General features: G+C 48.7%; 1 protein-coding gene across 1 annotated transcript in view; it reads right to left on the bottom strand.

Moving 5' to 3' along the window:
* The window catches only part of LOC144158184 (potassium channel subfamily T member 1-like), a 500,316-nt gene that overhangs the window by 138,008 nt on the left and 342,022 nt on the right, over nucleotides 1-20,286 (bottom strand). The window contains exons 3-4 of the mRNA XM_077688878.1: nucleotides 6,143-6,317; nucleotides 3,250-3,298 (exon numbers count right to left, since the gene is read on the bottom strand). Coding sequence (XP_077545004.1) covers nucleotides 3,250-3,298; nucleotides 6,143-6,317 — 224 coding nt within the window. The remainder of the gene's footprint in view (nucleotides 1-3,249; nucleotides 3,299-6,142; nucleotides 6,318-20,286) is intronic.

Genomic DNA, 20,286 nt, shown 5'->3' with positions numbered 1-20,286 from the left:
GCTCCTCCGCGCGCTCGACCTTTGTCGAACAAGACGACCGGTGTCATTTCACGCGGTCACAGCAGCGTTGAGAGAACGGCTGCAACTAAAGTGCGGTACAGAAAGGAAAAAGCTCAAGGCATTGACGAGAGCTCAAATCGCAGCTCTCGGCGCGAGAAGTGGCCTGTTGACGCCTGACTTTCTCAAATTTCTTTGTTTTTCCTGAAGCAGGTTTCGCCCTTTACGATTACGTTTTTTTTGTGTGTGGGACATTTCCAATCACGCGAAATGTCACCTTTCAGGTTTGTGCACTTGTCTAAAGTACTGCTGGGCTAAAATATAACTAGTGTAGATAGTTATTAGCGTATTTTTTTTCGCAACAAAAAGCCTGGTAGATCTTCAGTGTGGATTTGTCTTCGCACTTGCCGGCGATGCGGTTGTGTCTTCCTGTGTTGTTCTGTTGCTTGCCCGACCAATCCAGAGACGTTCTTGGGGAGCCACTTCTCGTCCAGTGATCGGCCCTGTGAGCTTCATGGCACGGTGTCGTACAGCCCAGGCCTGGAGTCGAGCGTCTGCTGAGCACTTCCCTGCGAAAGCATCCCTCCGGACAACGGTTGAAGACCCTTATCCATCGGGATCTCGGACCCCCGGCGGAGAAGCTGTTACGAATCGGCCAGCGCCACGTGTTTTCCCGCATCAGCGACCACGTGGGAATCGACCATGTGCGCCCGCGTGTCGGTGAATCGTACTTTCGTGTCTCGACATGCCGGGTCAATCACCTCGCTTTGCAAACGTGCTTCCGGCAGCTGCCAGCGCCACACCCTTCAGGCACCTGCTTGACCTCCCCAACTTAGACGTTTCGCTATCAGCACGATCAGAGTTGATAGCGCGACCCCGGCACCTTTCAAGGACACTCTCCCCCCTCTCTCGGACGCCACAAGGGGCGAAGATGACTCGCGATCTTGGAAAGACTGTGCGTGTGTGTGTGTCTATGATTTCGTGGCGTGTTACTCTTGGGGGCGTTTTTTGGGTATAAATAGAGGCAGCACAAACGTTGAAAATCATTCCTGTCGGAGCAGCGAATCCATGCAGTCGCTCTGCTCGTGTCCTGTATTGTAACCTCGCCCGTCGGGGCATTGTATGTTTTTTTTGGCTTCGGCTCACCTCTCGCTATGGAGTAAACAGTTACGTTATCCTACTGCTCTGGAATTCTTCACGGCTGCAACACCGGCTGGCCGCTCGCACCATACACGCTACCCATCGTATGTTGGAGGCCACGGAGAAAGGATCGGGTGCCCCCGCTCGGTCGCAACACCGTGCACATACCCAAACAGCAAGATGGCAATAAGGAAACCACAATGCACCATTTGCCAATGAATTTACACAATAACATCACTGCGGCAATATGACTCGCGGGATTGTCCTTGCCTTTTTAGGAAACAAATTGAACTGAACTCCGAAAAAGACATTGACCCTTCTTCCGATTTTTTACGCTCCTGAACTCAGTGCCAGTCCCAAACGCTATCCCCCAAAACGTCCGCAACTGGCTTACGCTTTCCGTCCAAGGGTTACCTGACAGTTTCGACTTCGCCCTTAGACAACCACTTGAAACCTCTGCCGATAGACTGGTTGGAAAATTAAAGCACATGTTTACTCACAGAACAAGGTAAAAATAGAGTGAGAGGGAGGTAAGAGAGTTTTTACTCATTTGCGCGAAAGGGGGAACAAACATTTTCCTTAACGGTGCTGTAGATTCGCGGCGGCCTATTTTCATTTCGAGACCAAGACAGGCGCAGAATGCATAATAAATGGGCAGTGCGCCCAAGCAGGAAATCAAGCTGCCCGCCTCTGGAACCCAATTCATTCCCACGTCTTTTCTATTCACTTCATCTGCATGAATAATAATTTGCATTTGAAAAGTTTCGAGACCATGAAAAAGGTATTAATATAAATATTCTAGATGAGAGAATTTCGCCAGTGTTTTCTCGGTTGAACATTTACTTGCGACCGAAATGTCGCAATTCACTGATAACGGTACAATTCACATTAGACTGTACAATACTGTATATAGTAAAGTAACGTTCGACAAAGGAGAAATATAAAAGCCTGCTATGCAACAAAATTAAGCTCCTTCGTGTGTTTCAGTATCCTGCTTCTGTACACTCTAAGTCATCATTCTTAGTTCCTAACGGCTGCAACCACGACGCAAACATTGAGGGCGATTTTCGTGTTTGGTTCACTTTCATTTCATTTCAGGGCAGTTACAGAAAGGGATTGCTGACTGCGGACTTGAAGTGTGCAGCGTCGCACTTCAAGTCCGCAGTCGCACTTCTTCAAAAACTTCAAAGCGAAACTCATTCTTACTGAAAACGAACAAAACGACGACCATGGTGTTGACGACGATGATGGTTGGGGAGCTGTTAGGTCGTTAAACTGCCACTTACTTCTTTTATACTCAAATCATGGTTATGGTCATTGTAGAGTGCAGAATTAGCTCCTATATATGGTACGTTGTGGTGTTTTGTAGCGTAGGGAAAAATATAACGAGCCCCGAAGTCAACCCCTTAAAAAACCTCTCCGCAGCTAGTAATGAAGCTCGACATCCACGATTTGAATAAAGTACAATACGCGTGTATTTTATACACAAAACACCGCATAATTACCTAGCCAGTTTTAGAAAGCCAGTGACAGCCGCGTTTAATCACCAGATGTTATAATTACATTTATATTAGAATTTTGCCAGCAGAGCAAGAGTCGGGGTGAAAAGGAGGTACTAGTGCGTAAAGATATGCGTGGAGCTACAGAGTTCTCATTTTTGATAGTTATTTCCATGTACGCGCGTGCCATTTTAGCTAGCGTGCCAAAATGAGCCTGCAATTAGCGTACTTTGTATATTTTTCCCTTTTTTTGCTCTGAAGGTGCAGTGTATGCCTGTCTTTGGTAGATCTGCGGCCTCTTTTCCCTCCATGCTGCGAACGTGTTTTTCAGACTTTACGTTTTGACACGCCTAATTACGGGTGATTATGTTGAAATTTTTAATCCAGTTCGATCATCATCTACCCAGCCAAGCTCAACAGTTCGTCCATATACAGAAAAACAGGTAAGACACTTTTTTATTTCAACGAATTTGTCTTTCGGTTTTTTTTGCTTTTTGTATCAGTGCTAGTCGCTTGCCTGCGTTTATGCACTTTCAAAGCTCAGAGTATGAAGGAAAAAGAAAACCCACACCCTGGAAATGTCAACAAAATTTTAGATATCTGCAAGGCTTACCTGGATGCACCAAAGCACGAACGGACGCTCCACCCAAAATATGGCGTCCCTGAAAAATGGTGAGAAAAAATGTAACGAATCAAGGCATTAGAGTAGTCTTCAGTTGTGATAATTGTAAATACACTTTGATACAAAAAAGCGAATTGTCGGGGCCACATTTGTACCCCCTTGAAAGTTCGGAGGTCTGGGTTCGGGGATGCTTGCGCCAAGCGGCGGGTGTCAGTAAAAAATGTTCACGTGATCGAAAAACTAAACTGTTCTCTGCTTTCACTCATACGTGCCCATTTTGGTCCAATCAGTTGGGAATGTAACGATATCAGCGTTACCTTATCCTGGGAATGATTTTATACCCGAGAGTCTTCAAATACATAGGCAAAAAAAGTCTCCCAGCCACTTTGTGGCTCGCGAGTGTTACAGCCGTTCTCCGGATACGTGGGGAAGGTAAGAAGCTTTTCACTACTTTTTCCGCAAAAACAAAGTTCAGAATAAAAAGAAATTTCCGTGCAAAACAACTCTGTCAGCCTGCGCAACAACCTATTTGCATGTCAAGAACCCAGGGCCAGACTGCATAGCAAATGGGCTGCCTGCCCAAGCAGGAAATCAAGGTGCCACCGATGGGAACGCAATTCCCGCTCACGCCTTTTCTATTCAACTCTTTTGCGTTAGTAATAATCCGCATTTGACAAGATTTTGAGCACACAAAAAGGTTGTCCTTATGAGATGCTCGGCCGCTCTTATTTCAGCCATAAAAGCGTTCCGCGGTCGAGAAGGGCCAGATGGTAGATGACGAAATGTCTACGGCATATTGTTTGCTGCAAAAAAACAATGGCGAGTTGGGGGCTACTGGGCGTATATTCATGATGTTTAAAACATCGCAAGATAGACAAGGACAAAAGAAGAAATGACGACGGAACAGCGCTGGGCCGTCGTGGTGAAAGAGCTCGCATGCTATCAATTGGGCGACTCCACCCCCAGAGACTGACATGATACCAGTAATCTATTCTACGTCGTATTTAAAAATGCCCTTTTAAATTAGTAAAAATGCCACCTTCGAACACAAAAAAAAAATCCTCGTCACGCAAAAATAATTCTATGATGAACATTAATAGATTGAGAGACTTTCATTTCATAGAAATTCGGCCGCCTGATGGTCTACAGGACACATGGTTTTGCATAGTTCAAAGCAACCTTGCAGAGCTGCAAGGTTGCTTTGAACTATCACAGCCACGAAGGAAACAGTGAAAGTTATAGGCATAGCTCTATGGCTATAACTTTCACTGTTTCCTTCGTGGCTGTGATACTTTCCAAAGCGATAGTTACCGCGAGACAAAGTGGCACTGCGAGATTTGCTTACCAGAGCCGATAGCAGCTCTAGTCCCTGCATTGCTTCTACTGCGATTTTCTTTAAAGTGGCTATCGAATGAGTTTATTGTTGCAACAGGAAGAAAGCCGACCAATACGCCGACACCCGCAGCGATATAGCGGGCGTCGCGACCCTCAAGCACTTAAGGGCTACTTATATTTTTAACGGCACTGACTAAAAGATAAGAATCTTTGGAACGAGTTTCCAATTTATCTAGTGGTTGTATAGCAGTAATATTTGGCTCGAGTATTTTGCGGGCACCTCACTTAAAGATAACACGCGCTTATTGACCACGTTGTAAAACAATTTCAGGACTGAACCAACGGCTGCAGGGCTCCTTTAATAGGAGTTTAAGGGAGTGGTGTCCTAGAGGGATTTTTTTCAGGTACAAACTTATGTGGCCCATCGGTGTGACTTTAAAAAAGCCACAAAAGAAGACAACAGCGTCGCAGATTATTCGTTCCTCGTAACTGCGATTCAAAGAAAATTGGGCATCGAATGCATGGACTGACCATACGGCCCGTGAGTCGCAAACCGAGATGGGGTACCAAGGCCGCGGGTTCCTGCCTCCAAACTACCCGGGATTCATAGGAGCAGGAGGCTTCGTATGGGACCTCTTGGCCGCCACCGTAGAAACTGGGAAAAGGGGGAGTTCGCCCAAGCGTCCATTCGGTGTGAGCTGTCGCTGATGGGGCGTGCCCAGAAGGCTCGGAATTGGCATCGCCATGTGCTGCCCGCTATGACGTCATCATTTATTACTCGGCTACGAGGATCAATAGCGAAATGTTTAATTTTAAATGGATTTCTTGATCCACCTGAAAATCGGAGGACAGGGTAAAAACGTTGTCGACAGAAAACCAAGCTTTGTAATTCTACGGGATCGTCTTGCATTTATTTCATAAACATGTGGATATATTTGTTTAAGGGCTGCATTAAGTAGGCCAAAATTACACTCGACGGGGTCTAATTCTGAGAGGAGAAAGTACTACTTAATTTTTTTTAAATCACATTACCCAGATGAATGCGCGCGGGGGCAGGCGGTCAGACAGGCCTCGAACTGTTTAGACGCAAAAATTTATGCCAGGGAGTTAGTGAACATTTGATCTGTATAGCTTCATTAGTTCGAAATTATATACTTTGTTCTTAAGCGACATATGTAGCAAGAATTTATAATGGTCTTGCCTAAACATGGAAAAGAAAGGCGAACGTATGCTTATTTTTGCTCTAAACCCTTCAGTCGAGCAAGGAAGAAATGGCTGGTTGGAGCTACAAACAGGCAGTACTGCCAGAAAGGTTCATGCACCGCTATTCTCCCGCCTCTGCAACGGGGTCGCCTGCTCGTCCGAGTTTGCGTTTTGCGCAACTGCCGAAGTCCCACTAGTGAGCGGTGCCAGTGACGTAGAAACCAATCGAGGGTATAGTCGGCTCGAGTATACGGTCGCCTCGACCGACGTCTAAGCGCAGCGTTGAGCCCGAAAGTACCGCCAGCTCTTGGATAACAGGGAGCGGACGTTGAGTGGGAACGCGTACCAGTTGATGGCGCCATTTCGCACGGCCTCGTCGGTGAAACGGGAGCGGTTCTCGAGGGGTAAAGGGCACTGGTAGCACGTGGCGAACCGGGGTCCTCTGTCCAACGCCACTCGGCCCACGTACAGCAGGCAGGCCACGATCTTCACCACGAGTCGGATCACTCGGATACGAAGGCCTGCGGGCAACGGAGAACAAAGGCATGGAAGGCGGGAAAGACTTGAGCGCGTTTTTTCAGCACTGGAGCCTAATAGGTAACATCAGAAGCTTGGGTCGTAAGAATACGGGCTCCGGGCGTAATGCCACGCAAACCATGCTGACAGGAACGAATAATGTAAGTACCCTAAAAGACAAAACGAGGACACACCTAAGAATTGACGGCAAATATTTGCGAATCGCAGCCACATAAGACAGCAGTAACAAAGGTTAAAGAAAAGGCGACTGTGTAGCTGCTTAAAAAAGGGCAAAAACGAAGCGCAGGTAGTGTTTTGCGGGCAGTGCCTCTGTTAATGCGATATGACTTACTATTTATTGATTGTAAGGTTTAACGCGCCGACGCAACGCAGACGATGAGGCGCGCCGTAGTGGAGGGTTCCGGATTAATTTTAACCACCTGGGGATCATTAACGTGCGCCGAAATCTCGTACACACGGGCATTTTTGCTTTTCGCCTCCATCAGAAAAGCGGCCGCCGCGGCCGGGAACCGAACCCGCGACCTCGTGCTCAGCAGCGCAACGCCTTAGCCACTGAGCCCCCGCGGTGGGTTATGACTTACTTTTAACTTCCGAGCTGTACCCATGCTTCGGCAAAACATTATGCAACTGCCAGCTGCACAATAATAAATAATGGAAATAAAGGAAAATTTTCAGCAATGCCCCTACCACCCATTCGAACTCCGTCCTTTTCACCCTCCTTGCAGCAGTGGGAGTGCGGGCTGACCAGCTGAGGCTAATCTTGTGTCTTGAGCAAGGCTCGCGGCTTTCCGGACTAGGAAGGCCACCCACAGCGCCACCTACCGATCCAACAGACGTTTATCCTCAACAGCGAGAACAACACCGTTCACGCCAGCTTACCATTATTCCGCAATAAAACTTGTATCAAAGTAAACAATGGTTTATCGCAGGAAATGGTCACTCCCTGGTGCACGGGGTCGTAAAAAGATTAAAATTATTAGCACATCCATAGTGCCAGCTTCCGAGCCTCAGATCGCAAGCCATGCAGAAATCCGCGTGTAGTGGTGGTGGTAAAACATTTATTCAAGAAATTTGTGCTTGAAGGCGGGAAAAGCCCTCATTCCAGGGCCCCACCGGCGGCTGCGGTCCTGCGTGCCCGGTCTACCAGCTGTCGCTGGTCTTCAGGGTCCGAACTGCACAGCGCGGCCTTCCACTGCTCGAGGGTGGGGGTGCGAATAATGGGGGCTGCTGGTGTGTTCTGGCAAGCCCAAGTGGTGACGCCCCTCGTGTAAAAGAAAACGCAAAAACACACAATGCGCGCTAATATGCATCACCTTTTTGTTTCATGTACATACAGTCACAAAAAGCTTGAAAAAAGAAATAGTCGAATTCAGATTCTTTTTCTTCCAATATTTAGCGACCACGCCAGCCAAAGTGAAGTTATTTTTAACGGGACACAAATAAGTACTGTATAGGTAATTTGTGCTCATCGTTCCCTGCCTCGAAGCACCCTAACAGCCACCTTTGAATGCCACAGCCAGGATATTAAAAGCCAGAATACTGACGCAAAAGCATGGGAGCGTTACCCATTCATGTTATGATAAAGTACTTTCATTTAAGCCCCGGTTAAATACAGCAGAACCGCTCGCAACGGTAAGACCATAAATAGCTGTAGCGCATATTCTATACCGAGCCCGATACAATTGATCATAAATCATTTTTTTCTCTCCCCCACGTACAATTAGGAAAATTATTCATGAAACTGGTTCAGGAAAATGGTATTCTTATAACGTCGACGCTGCTGAAGAGTTGAAATACGGTACTAGAGTACCTTGTATGAATATTTTGTCTGGATTGGGAAGCATTTTACATGGCTGAGGTCATATTTTTCGGCACCAAAAGGGACTGTGAAAGGTTATCACGGCAGAATACAAATGTTGCCAATTTCAATGGCAACTGCATATCAATGAAGATATCAACTAAAATCGACGCGATAGAGAAGTGACAGAAAAAAAAAAACAAAAGGAAGAGAAGTGACTCCCCAGCTCATTTTCCGCACTTCTCCAGTGAAACCGCAGGGTAAAATTCGCACTTTTGACGGATGGCGCCGTGCACTTACAATTTGCACTGATTGGGTTGGAAATTCAAAATAATGCAATACTGTGACGTCAACGCGATCAACAAACGAATGGAGTGCATACATGCATGAAATATTGGCATGATTCGGAGGCAAAAGCAGCCAGTGTCGAGGATGTTGCGCCATCCCTGCGGCAGCAAGCCGGCATGTCAAATCGGACTCGCATCGGTTCGCATTGGTGCGACAAGTTATGGTAACTTTACGCCTGCCCGCGGATATCCTCAGGGATCGGCAATCTCACCCTTTCTTTATAATATTAGTATGTTTCTGCTTGCCTGACATCTCGGATCTATGCCTGACATACACTTTCTGATGTACGCGGACGACATTGCAGTGCGCAATTATCCACTCGGACGTGACTGGGCAAACCGCGTGCCTCCAACAAGCCTTGTTTCACAAGCAGAAATGGTGGGAATACTCTGGACCGACACCTTCCATCGAAAAGACAGCTATTCTGTCTGTGGCCAGTGCTTGGGGCCGTCGCCGTCTGGAGGTGTCTCCGATCGCGTTACAGCTCTGCGGCCGACTTGTGCGCACTGCCACCTCACTTCGCGTGCTGGGATTAGAAATGTGCACGTCGGTCATCATCTATATGGCTACGTTCGCTCACCAAAAAGCGCGACAGATGCTCCACTTCATCCGACGCATCTCGCAGTAGTTGGGTGGCTCCTGTTCCAAAATGGCCTGCCTATAGGCCTCCTGCGCTGGAGTTTTGGCGACATGCAGCGCCCCTAGCGGCCGACGCCTCTGGGTAGTACAAAAGCAGACGACCCTCGCCGCCCTCAATGTGTTTTCAATTACAAGCCAGAGTGAAAGTTGGTTGTGGCGCTTTGCGGCGTGTTTAAATGACTGCATATTGTATGAAATAGAACCTTAAAGTAGCTGCAGAGGCTAAACAAAATAATATCTGCTAAATGAAGCCGATTTGTCGGCTTTCTTTTGAGCGAGCTGTCGCGGTGGTCGCGGCGTGGGACAGTATCGCTAGGTCGGGTGGTTTAACTGTTTGACGACAGTTACAGTTTTTTTCTTCTTGCGTGCGGTCGACAAAGGAAAGTTCACGAGTAGCATAAACACGGAACGCTGCTCATCTTAGATACTGAGGTAACTGCAAAAGGTTGTTTCATTGGGAGCTTTAACCGAACGCAAGAATTGCGCAGCCGACTCAGCTGACACTGCTGGCCTGGCACTGCCTTTGAAACGAGTGGAAATTTTGTTTCGTATTTTCGCAAACTAAATGATTCTTGCGTAACGTTTTACGCCACACGATTTACGAACGGCAGGGTACATGTATACTAGCGAGAAGGTGGGGCAATAGCGCCAATTAAATAAACAAATTAAAATCGCTACTTCTCCTCCCTCCTCTCACCTCCCGTCGACAGATAGCACGCCTGTCTCTTTATCACCGGCTTTTTTATACCTTGCCCCCAAACAATCAGTTCATCCTACCCCCTCCTAAAACATCGCGCCACAGCCATCGTAACGCGGTTTACCCACCACGCGCTCACACTACAACTTTTCAACGTTCATTTTTTGTTCATACAGCGCATGACTGGAACAATCTTCCTGCCGACATCGCCGTTATTACTGATAGCACTCGTTTTAGGTCTGCGATACAAGATTTGTGTCATGACGTGTAACCCTTATTGTTTACATCAATGCACTGTATTTTGCCTGCCTATTTTCCTGCCCACCCCTCATGTAATGCCCCAAAAGGGCCCTTGAGGTACCAATAAATAAAATATAAAATAAAAACAAATTAAGCGCTATTAATAAAGGACGCAAAACACGCACCAAATCACACGCACAGCATAACATAACACAGCCGCATACACGGCGTGGGGCCCCGAATATTTACATACGATCATCACTGACTGTGTTGGTTTGCTAGTGCAGGGGTCGTTGAATCTTAAAGGGGCACTGACACAAAAATTTTGTATCTTGTTTTTTTTTGTTGCAATAAGTAGCTAGTGACCTACTTATAACCTGTAGAAACCTCATTTGCTTCAGCGTGCGACGGTTGTTTAATTAGAGGCATTTTCAATGCGGCCAGTCGCAGTTTCGGTTTCAGCGAGTGCCGCGAAACGATGGATTTTGTGGATTTTGTGTGCAAAAAGCTGACCACGTGACCGTCGGAGGGATATCACAGAGCAGAGCCACCGTAGCACTGTCGAATCCGCATCGACGGCAGTTTCTGCGAATGCCCCCACGTACTGATCTCGTGAGGCGCTTAATTAAAAAGCGACCGTGGATGTGACACAGGCGCTGCGAGTGCAAATGCTACCGCGGCTAAAGAACGACGCGCGACGCTCGAGACGGTGGGTGGCAAGACGCGCGCTGGGAGCAGCCGCCCGGTCTGCCTACAGGTCCGCCTACAGATGTGTTCGGCTTAGCACTGCGGCGGATATTCGAGTGCCGCTCTCGTAAGCGGTGCATATGACAATTTTTAATGCAACGCGCCATCGCATCATCAACTCCATTCTCATGTAAGCCACCATGGTCGGGACTTTGGGACAATTTCGTGCAGCGGTAACAAGCTATCACTCGAGCTACCTGCGCCGGCCTGGGTCACTTCGCGGCTGTGGCCGCCGCCTGCACAGCGACCGTGCGGCTAGCTCAGTGGGCTTTTCGTGCCTCCGGCGCGTTTTCGCATCCAATGGTAATAAACAGTTATAGAAACAGAGTGCCTGGAATCGCTGTAGAACTTTGGTCGCAGCCAGCTGCCCGATTAGCTGACGAAATCACGGCGCCTCCGCCGCCAACGATCGGTCGTTCGTTCTCGAGAGCAGAAGCTCCGCCCTCCGGCCACTCCGGCCCTCCGATTGGAGCGGCGAGCCGAAAAACGCCGGCAATGCGGAAGCGGCAAACACAAACTCGTGACGTGTTTGGATGTTGTTTATTTACACTCGGATGTCGATTGCGCGTGGTCCTCTGCTGGCTGCTCGGTTGCGTTTCGCACACTTTAAAATTGATTTTAAATATGTTCTAGGCTGTATTCGCCGCTGATATTTTGCAGATGATGTATATGTGTTCTCACCAATCTATCTCCGAAGTTATCTCGCCTTCGAAATTTTGTGTCAGTGCCCCTTTAACGCCGACACGTCAGTTTTGGCTTCAAATGGAGTTAGACAGCGAGACAAGAACAGAGAATTGGCGTCCTCCAGATGAATTTGCCCCCCCCCCCCCCCAAGTTCACACTTCGCCAGAATATTGTCAAATATTATTAGAAATTCGCTGAATTTTTTCTTTTTGTACTCAAAGCCCCCTCCTCCTCCCCCCCCCCCCCCCCCCCCCCCCCCGATTTGCCGTCCAGCCCTCCGCCGTGTCGGCTGCATGGAACTCGGCCGTTGCTGACCTTCATTCTAGGCTATTAAGTGCTAACTGGGAATTTATGCTGCAAGAGCATAATTAAGTAAAGTGAGAGCAAACAAGGAAAGCGAGCGGCCTCTTAGTTCGCTCGACCACTTTGTTTTACGGCCACTAATTTCGGAATCGCAAAACGCTTCTGACGGTCGCAGCATTTTGTCACTGAGACACCCAACAAAACGGCAAGCTAACGCTTCACCATGTATTCGTAACGGCGACGCAAACGAGCACTGTTTAATGAAAGTGCACGCATAGTGTGCAGGTACGCAAAAGAGCGGCGCACCGCAGCAGGCGAGCCTGCGGTCCGCCGGACTCGCTAGCTTTTTAAAGCGCGATCATCGCCGATTGTGTCACTCTTCTTTTTTGATCGGCTGTTTTTGAGAAGTCTTTGTCACCTAGAGTATTAGTTTAAACTAGAAATTTTACTTAAAATTTCACTTCGTACGACCATCGGTAAACCTGCGAGTAGCAGACGCCGTCACGGTCCCGGCACTTTCGTCGGCGCTGTAAACGTGTTTAGCGCTGCAAAGCTTTTTCTCCTAATGCCAAGTTGATCACTGAAATAGATCGGACGCGTCGGGGATGAGCTGGTGACCACGTCGCAAAATAATCGGGAGCGTCGAGCTCATTTTGCTTCTGTCAACACGGGATCCTATGGAACCCACACAGCTTTGTACTACCCGGAAGTACTGCCCGGAAGCCGCTTGCGCAGCGCCCCCTGGGCAGCGCAGGAGGCCTATTGGTACGGTCAGTACTCCAACCTCGGGTTGTTTACCAGCCTCAATTCCAACATCTGGTCCAGGTGGATTGGGCCCACCTTGAGGCAATTAACAGAGCCGCAATGCGTACCGTTACCTGCCTCCCTTGCCACACGGCACGAAAAAAGACTGTCGAGGCAGCGCTGGATTGACTGGTGCGCCTCTCTAGGCCCATCTTCCTCAACGGCGTCTGTCTGGCGCACATTTCGCGCCAAGGAATCGGGCAGTCGCCCTCCGGATGCAGCTGCCAGCACTTGTATTGGCGGTGAGATGTTTGAGTGGCGCCCCCTGGCTATGACGTCGGCTTAGGGACTCGCGCCGCTGTCGTCTGCTACACTCCGCTTGTGAGGGGCAGCAGTGCCTGTGCTAGAAATCGCCCGCTTTGTTTCTGTAGTGCGTTGAAAAGCGTATTTCTAGTGACTCAGTTATTTTGCCAGCTTCAGACGCATCTGAAGAATTTCAAGCTGTATCCCCCCAAGTTTGCAACACACGAGGAGATAGAGAACAACTTACTTCAGAGCATCGGCCAGAAGATCGTGTGTAACTCGTCCTTTCTAGCTTATTCGCGAGAATCAGCGATCAGAGCTCCTCGATAAGTATTCAAAATGCGTAGGCTTCCCTGCAGTATTTTTTAGATGCTTATGAAGACTCAACAGTCTAATGCTACGTACCAAGCAGCGGCCACTACACGCGCATCGCACAGCAGGAAATAAAGCGGCTTTCTTCTATTTCTTTTGTTGTTGTTGTCTTGTATCAGAATAATGTTTCTTGCTTTTTTTTTCTGCCCAACGCATTAATTTTTCTGCGCCGTCACAAACGTCTTATTAGGAGGTTTTGGGATGTTTGGGAGGCTCACGAAGATCGTGTGGATATTTCATTCATGTTCTATGGCATACATTCCCTTCTTCATAAATTGGCCTTCATTACGGCATCGTGCAAGAAGGTGCATATCCGCAGCGTGCTTTGTTTATTCACATGCAAATACAATGAGAAGGTTTGTGCTACGCCACCGCGATCGCGCCCTAAACAACGTTGTTCAAAGTACTTGAAGGCGGCTTTCGTGCTCCGCATTTCTATCGTAATCATATCGTTATCATAACGAACTGACTCTCAACCCGAACAATGGTGACATGATTACGGTGTTGAAGGCATGATATACTCGCTAACTAACGCAATAAATAGTATACCTGCATATAATACAAGAATCGAAACCTAGGAATAATTCCAGGTAGCTCTTTGTTGTTTTACAACCCTTCCAGGCGCAAAGAACAAATCCTATTCTACTCGGGATGGCGTTCTATGAATTGAAGGAAGTTATTTTTACTCTCTTGTACTGGACTGAGGAGCCAGCCCACTAACCAGCTCTATTTAATTGTTAAATAAAGTTTTATCCTCCTCCTCCGACTCCTCCTCATCTTGAGTGCAGTTTTCCTATAACGCATATCCGAATATCGGGAAGATATGGCTGTGGAAAATGTACCGAAATATCCCTCCAGGTCTGAACAAACATAGTGTTACTGTATATTTAACGTATACATGACTCGTTTTGCTCAATAAACGTACATACTGGTTAGATGCGTGGTATAAAATCAGCACGCGCCTGTATACACAGTGGGTTATTTGGAACTCAACCTACAGTTTTTTCAGCCCATAGTGCATGTCGGCAAACTTTCATGCTTTGACCACGTAAAGTGATGTGACACAACACGTTCGAGCATTTGGCATGGTTGCAAAAACTGTTTTACCTTACATATGATCACCCGGAATCATAATGCCTTCTGCTAAAGCCAACAGCCCTGAAGGCCTAGAATTTGTTTTGGTCTTCCATTTTTGCTGTTGTCGGTTATTACTTAGCAGCTGACTCTTCCTTTTGTTCGAAAGATTGCTTAATTGAGAAGCTGACGCCTAGCTCCGACTCTTCGCGCTCTCCACAGGACCGGCTTCGCAAGGAATGGGGCGACGCCGGCAATGTTTCTTCCGTAGCGGTATCCAAAACTATACTTTAACTGACACCAGGAGCTAGTGTATGCGATTTTAAGCCTATTACTATGATAAAAAGTTACCCGCACGCCAATTCTGGTGCGGACAAGCATCAGACGTTGACCGAGCGCAAAAAAACAGCAGGGAGAGCGAGCCTGAGTGAAGCAGACGACAAATGCGAGAATCCCTACGCCGACGTCACGGAGGCGCGCTTCGCAGCGCCGCCTGTGTTCGCGCTCACCGCCAATTGCGTCAAACAAGGATGCGGCACAATTCGCCCCCGACGTTGCTCGGGCCTTGTTTCCTGCATTTGATGTTGTGCCAGTGGCCATGCCGTCTCCGTTTACCCTGCCGAACGATGTTGGATTACGGCCTACTCATGAAGCCGTTTTGGGAATTCAGGTACCGTTCACAGTGGCTGAATTCCTGGCAGCGATCGATCACGCTAAATAGCGGACTGCTCCAGGTCCCGACGGCATAACTTACGAGGGGTACAAGAACATCGACGACCCAGCCCTCGTGCCGCTTTTGGACTCGGTTAATCACGTGTGGCTCTCCGGTCAACTACCTGACTCTTGGCTTCGGGCGGATATCGTTCCCATTCCAAAGCCCGGGAAACCACCACATGTACTTCAGAACTTGCGCCCCATCGCCCTGACATCGACGCTGTGCAAGTTGTTAGAGCGAATGCTTGCAACACGGCTCCAGTGGTGGCTTGATACCTTCCAATGGTATCACCCAGCACAAATTGGATTCAGGCCATATCTCGGTAATGAGGACGGGTTGGAATACCTCTCATCGATGGTTTTAGTTGGAGGCCGATCCCGCCGTGTGAGATCTGTGCTCGCCATGGATATATGCAAGACGTATGACAACGTTAGTCACGCTGCCATCCTACAAGTTCTAAATGGCCTCCACCTTCCAGAAAAAGTCTCCGATTTCGTCCGTACTTCCTTCAACACCGTTCTTTTTCCATCTGAACCAACGGAGCGAGTTTCGGTCACTTTACACCAGTCCGAGGCGTACCACAAGGGTCTGTTCTGTCTCCACTTCTTTTTAACATCGTCATGTTGCCGCTAGCTTGGCACCTTAGTTCTATCCGAAATCTATATTTCCTCATGTACGCGGATGACATTACGGTGTGGTCAGTGACTCAATGCATCGAGACCTGTCACGACAAGCCGAATGCCTCCAGCAAGCACTAACAGACTGACAGAGATGGTGTGAGTATGCGGGCCTCACTCTTTCACAAGATAAGACTGCTTTACTTCCCGTTGCCAACGCTTGGGGCCGCCGCCTCCTTGCAGTGTCTCCCATTTCACTGCAACTGAATGGGAACGGCATACCCATGGTTGACCGTCTTCGGGTCCTAGGACTAGAAATATCGGCATCAGGCTCAGCAGCTCAGTGGCTCCGATCTGCTCGACAGCAAGCCGGACAGATGCTCCACCTCGTTCGCCGCATATCTCAGAAGTCTGGCAGGGCCTGCTCGACGATTGCCCGTCTCCTAGTGCGCGCCGTACTACAGCCACGGCTTTTGTATCAGGCACAGTTCCAGCACATGACGCAAGCGGACGGGGCTCGGCTTGAGGACATCAACATGGCCGCCATGCGCACCATTACTGGCCTCCCTCGCATAACACCAATTCCACCGCTACAAGCCAAAGCCCAGCTAAACACGCTAGATGAGATTATTCATCAGCGTCGTCCCGCTCACCTGCTAAAGCGTGGATATGTACCGGAGGCAGCAGCTCTCGCTGAATATATGGGCCAGGTTCCTGATACGATGCCAGCCTTTTCTGCGGCTAGACCGCCCTGGCTCTACCATCAGGTGACGAACAATAAGCCTCTGGCAAGGCTACATGTCCGAAGCTCTGGCCTTCATCAACCTCCGGATGCAGCCCTCCTTCAAGTCGGTCACAGGGCGCCTGCGACGCGGGCACGAGTCATGCAGGCTTTCGTGGACGCCGGGCCACACGGCTCCATCGTAACCACAGCCTTGGCTTGTCCCTCTCAGCCAACCTTAAACCAGTGCCGCGCCTACGGTACCCTCCGCCCTCTACCAAGCCTGTTGGCAGAACTTACTGCTATTCGGGATGGTCTCCAAGCGCTAGCATCGACAGTAACTACCGGCGTGAAACTGGAAATTTACACGGACTCAACGACAGCGATACGCGATCTACGTGGCGTTGAGCGTAGCACCAGCATTTCCGCACGTATTCACGCGATCTTGGGCATATACCCATGCCCTGTGCGGGTTTGTGGGTTCGCTGGGACATGCTTACTGCCCACATAGCAGCGGATCGCGCCTGTCGCCGTATAGACCTTCTACGGCCGCTACCATTTCTTCCGGTGTCCACCCTAGAAGAACTGCTGGTGAAAAAGGAGAACCTCAATCGCGCCACGCGTGCTTTACTTCCACCGCGTGGAACTGACCTTCCAAGTGGGTTCACTCGCTGGGAGGAGGTCGTTCTGCGGAGGCTTCGAGTTTGGGTGGCCTTATCCCCAGCAGTGACCCACGCTTGGCCTGCCCGCTATCACGCACAGTTTGCGGACACCTCTCCATTTTGTACGGTCCCTGCGTCCGAAGCCGACACGAGCCACCTTCTATGGACCTGCCCTGCCGTTCAAACCTCTCGCCTGCAATACCTCCGGGGCACAGGGCTCCATCCTGGGAGACCCCCTGATCTACAGCGGTGGATATGGGGCCCTCAGTACCGGTCTCTGTTGACATTTCTGCGTGAAACAAATGTGATGTTGTATATATAACTTTTATGCCATAAGGTAAACTCTCGCAACAAAAATTAACACCGATCCCTGCTCTTCAGGCTCAAGCTCAAGCTAACACCTTGGATGAGCTTGTCTATCAGCTTCGGTCCGCCCGCATCCATACACTGACATTTGTTGCTGAGGCAGCGGCGTTCCCTGCTCTTCAGGCTCAAGCTCAAGCTAACACCTTGGATGAGCTTGTCTATCAGCTTCGGTCCGCCCGCATCCATACACTCACATTTGTTGCTGAGGCAGCGGCGTTAGGTCGTTCACTGCCCACATCCCCAGCCTCTGTCGTTACCAGGCAACCCTGGATATACCACCAGGTGAATGACAACAGGCCACTAACGCGACTGCACAGTGGCTCCAACGGAAATACAGACAGGCTTTTTGCGGTCGCAGAAGTACTGGCGGTTTAGTCTCAACCTCAGGTTGTACAGGCATTTGTGGACGCAAGGGCCAAAGACGACGTGCTGATCACAACACTGAAATGTCCCTCTACCCAGAGGCCTGTAAAACTTGCTTCTACGAAACACGCGCGCCCTGCCATTTAAGTTGGCCGAGATTACAGCCATCCGGGACGGCTTACAAGCACTAACTCCTGCTCTTCTTCAAGCCCCTGGAAGTACTACTTTACAAATCTATACAGACTCCGCGGCAGCCATACGTGATTTACGTCGAGTAAATAACAACTCAGCTCTCTCTAGGGACATTCATGACATACTGAATACGTACCCCTGCCCTCTTTAGCTCTCGTTGGTGCGGCGAAATACGCTCCCCACAAATATTGCTGCGGATAGTGCCTGCCACCCTGCATTCGTTCAACGACCATTGCCATTACTGACAATAGATGCCCCAGAACAATTTATCCAACAAAAGGAGATCTTCGTCGCGCCACACGTGCTCTAATCCCAGCGTGTGGAACGCACCTCCCTAGTAGACTCGCTCGCTGGGAGGAGGTCTTGCTGCGAAGTCTTCGTGTTGGTGTAGCCCTCTCTCCCGCTGTTACGAGTGGCCAACACGCTACCATGCCCCGTTCACACAGAACTGCACCTTCTTCACGGCTCCTGCCGAAGATGCGGATACAGAACACCTGCTGTGGACGTGCCCGTCATTGGAAGATGCTAGAACACGACACCGTAGAGGCACAGGCGTCCACCCTGGCAGACACCCTGACCTTAATTGGTGGTAATGGGGACCCCACCACCGCTCCCTCCTCGCGTTTCTCCGCGAAACGGGAGTTCACTTATACCTGTAATGTAGTCTTTATGCCATAATGCGCAATATCAAAATAAAAAAAAAAACCGAAGAAATATGTACCAGTCACGTTCGATTTTTTTCATAAGAGCACTATTCGTTCATTTAACTCTTTCCGGCATGGTGTTCACCCTAGGTGACCACCTTTTCATGATTTTTTTCTGCTTAAAGTCTTTGATCTTGCCGAGTTGATAACACGGGATAACATGTTGTATAAGTAGCTAATATTAAACAAGCTAGAAATAAACTGCTGCAAATAATTAGTACAGATCCCCATGTCACTGAAGTTGGTGGTTCCCTAGAGTGACCGTGTGCATGTGCGGATGTGCAGTGCGTGCATGTGCTGTGTGTGGTAAAAAATCCCAGCCTTCAAGAACGACATGCCTGTGTGAAACTAGCAATGTCCCCCTGTGCCTGCGGGGAAACAAGGACTGTTTTGGGGCCTTCCACCCAAAAGTGAATCGTAGACATTTCCTGCATGGTGGTCACCTCAGGTGACCACCTCATATTGTTTGAGCCAAAGGTTTTACTGGTTTTTCAATTAAAAGCTGTTTCCCTCCCAAAATGAAGTTCTCCGCATGAAAGAATTAAGGTGTGTGTTGCGTACATGAGTGCGTCTGTGCGTTTTCGCGTTCAGCCTTCGTTTTCGGTTTTGTCTCCTCAAGCTCCTAACGCCACCTATCGTCACTGTGAACACTGCGAGTGATATTTTATATTCGCCATTTACCACCGCGCAGGAAAAGTTGCCCTCAAAGCGTCGAAGTGCCCTCCCAGTAAGCACACGTAACTTGCGCGCTTGACAGCGCTGGGTATCATACGTGGTTTTCGTCGTCTGGCAGTGATAATTTAGAACTGAAATAGCTGTGGAAGTATCCAGACGATACCCAAATTATTCTGCGTGCGTATACGGGCTTAGAAAACGTACAAAAAATAAAGTGCACAAGCCAAATATCAAGCTATGGGGATCAAATGCCCGGCCCACTACTTAGGACGGAAGAACCCTAACCGCTCCGACGCGGCTATAAATTATAAAAAGGAACTGCTGCTGTCTAGGTACAGGTTTTATGGCCTGTTATAAGGTACAGGAAGGCGCAATAAATTTGGCAAATTGCCGCTCTGCAATTGTGTAGCATACAAGAAACTTATGCAACACAGGCCCATCCCAATAGCACGCGTAGGTTAAGTTGTTCGTAATTTCCAGTTCCTCTGTCACGTCGTGTAACCTGCTAAATACAAATCCAATCGAATTCTGACTCAACAAATTACGAAATCCACCCCCAGCCGCAGGTGGTGCGTTTAACTTCAAAAACAAGTACCTAACTGCGAAGGCGTTTACCTTCTTTCATATTATAGATAAGTAGCATTCAAAGTGTTAATGCGAACGCTATCAAGCCACCGCTTCTCCAAGTCGTACAAGGCGACTCACCAGGTTCGTCAGAACCACCGTGAAGTAAATTCTAATAGCCCCCTACTTGTCTGCTAGGACAAGACTATATTCTTACCATCTTCTATTAAGTTAATTCTATCCGAAGCCTGCCAAATCTCGAAGTAAAAGCGATAGTGTTTAGTTTTTCCTGCGTATTTGAGCAGCGACCGGGTCAACACTCTAAAAAAAATGGCCGCGTATCTGCTTCTTTTGTTGCAAATGTCGTCAAAAGACGATAGTCTTTGTAGACATTTGCCAAGGAAATGCCCCCTTTGCTTTCCCGC

This window comes from Haemaphysalis longicornis, unplaced genomic scaffold, assembly GCF_048455015.1.
Source record: "Haemaphysalis longicornis isolate Haplotype H1 unplaced genomic scaffold, Haemaphysalis longicornis Haplotype H1 scaffold_1, whole genome shotgun sequence".
NCBI classification, from domain to species: Eukaryota; Metazoa; Arthropoda; class Arachnida; order Ixodida; family Ixodidae; genus Haemaphysalis; species Haemaphysalis longicornis.
Note: the sequence above shows the minus strand (reverse complement) of the source record. Positions and strands in the feature narration are given on the sequence as shown.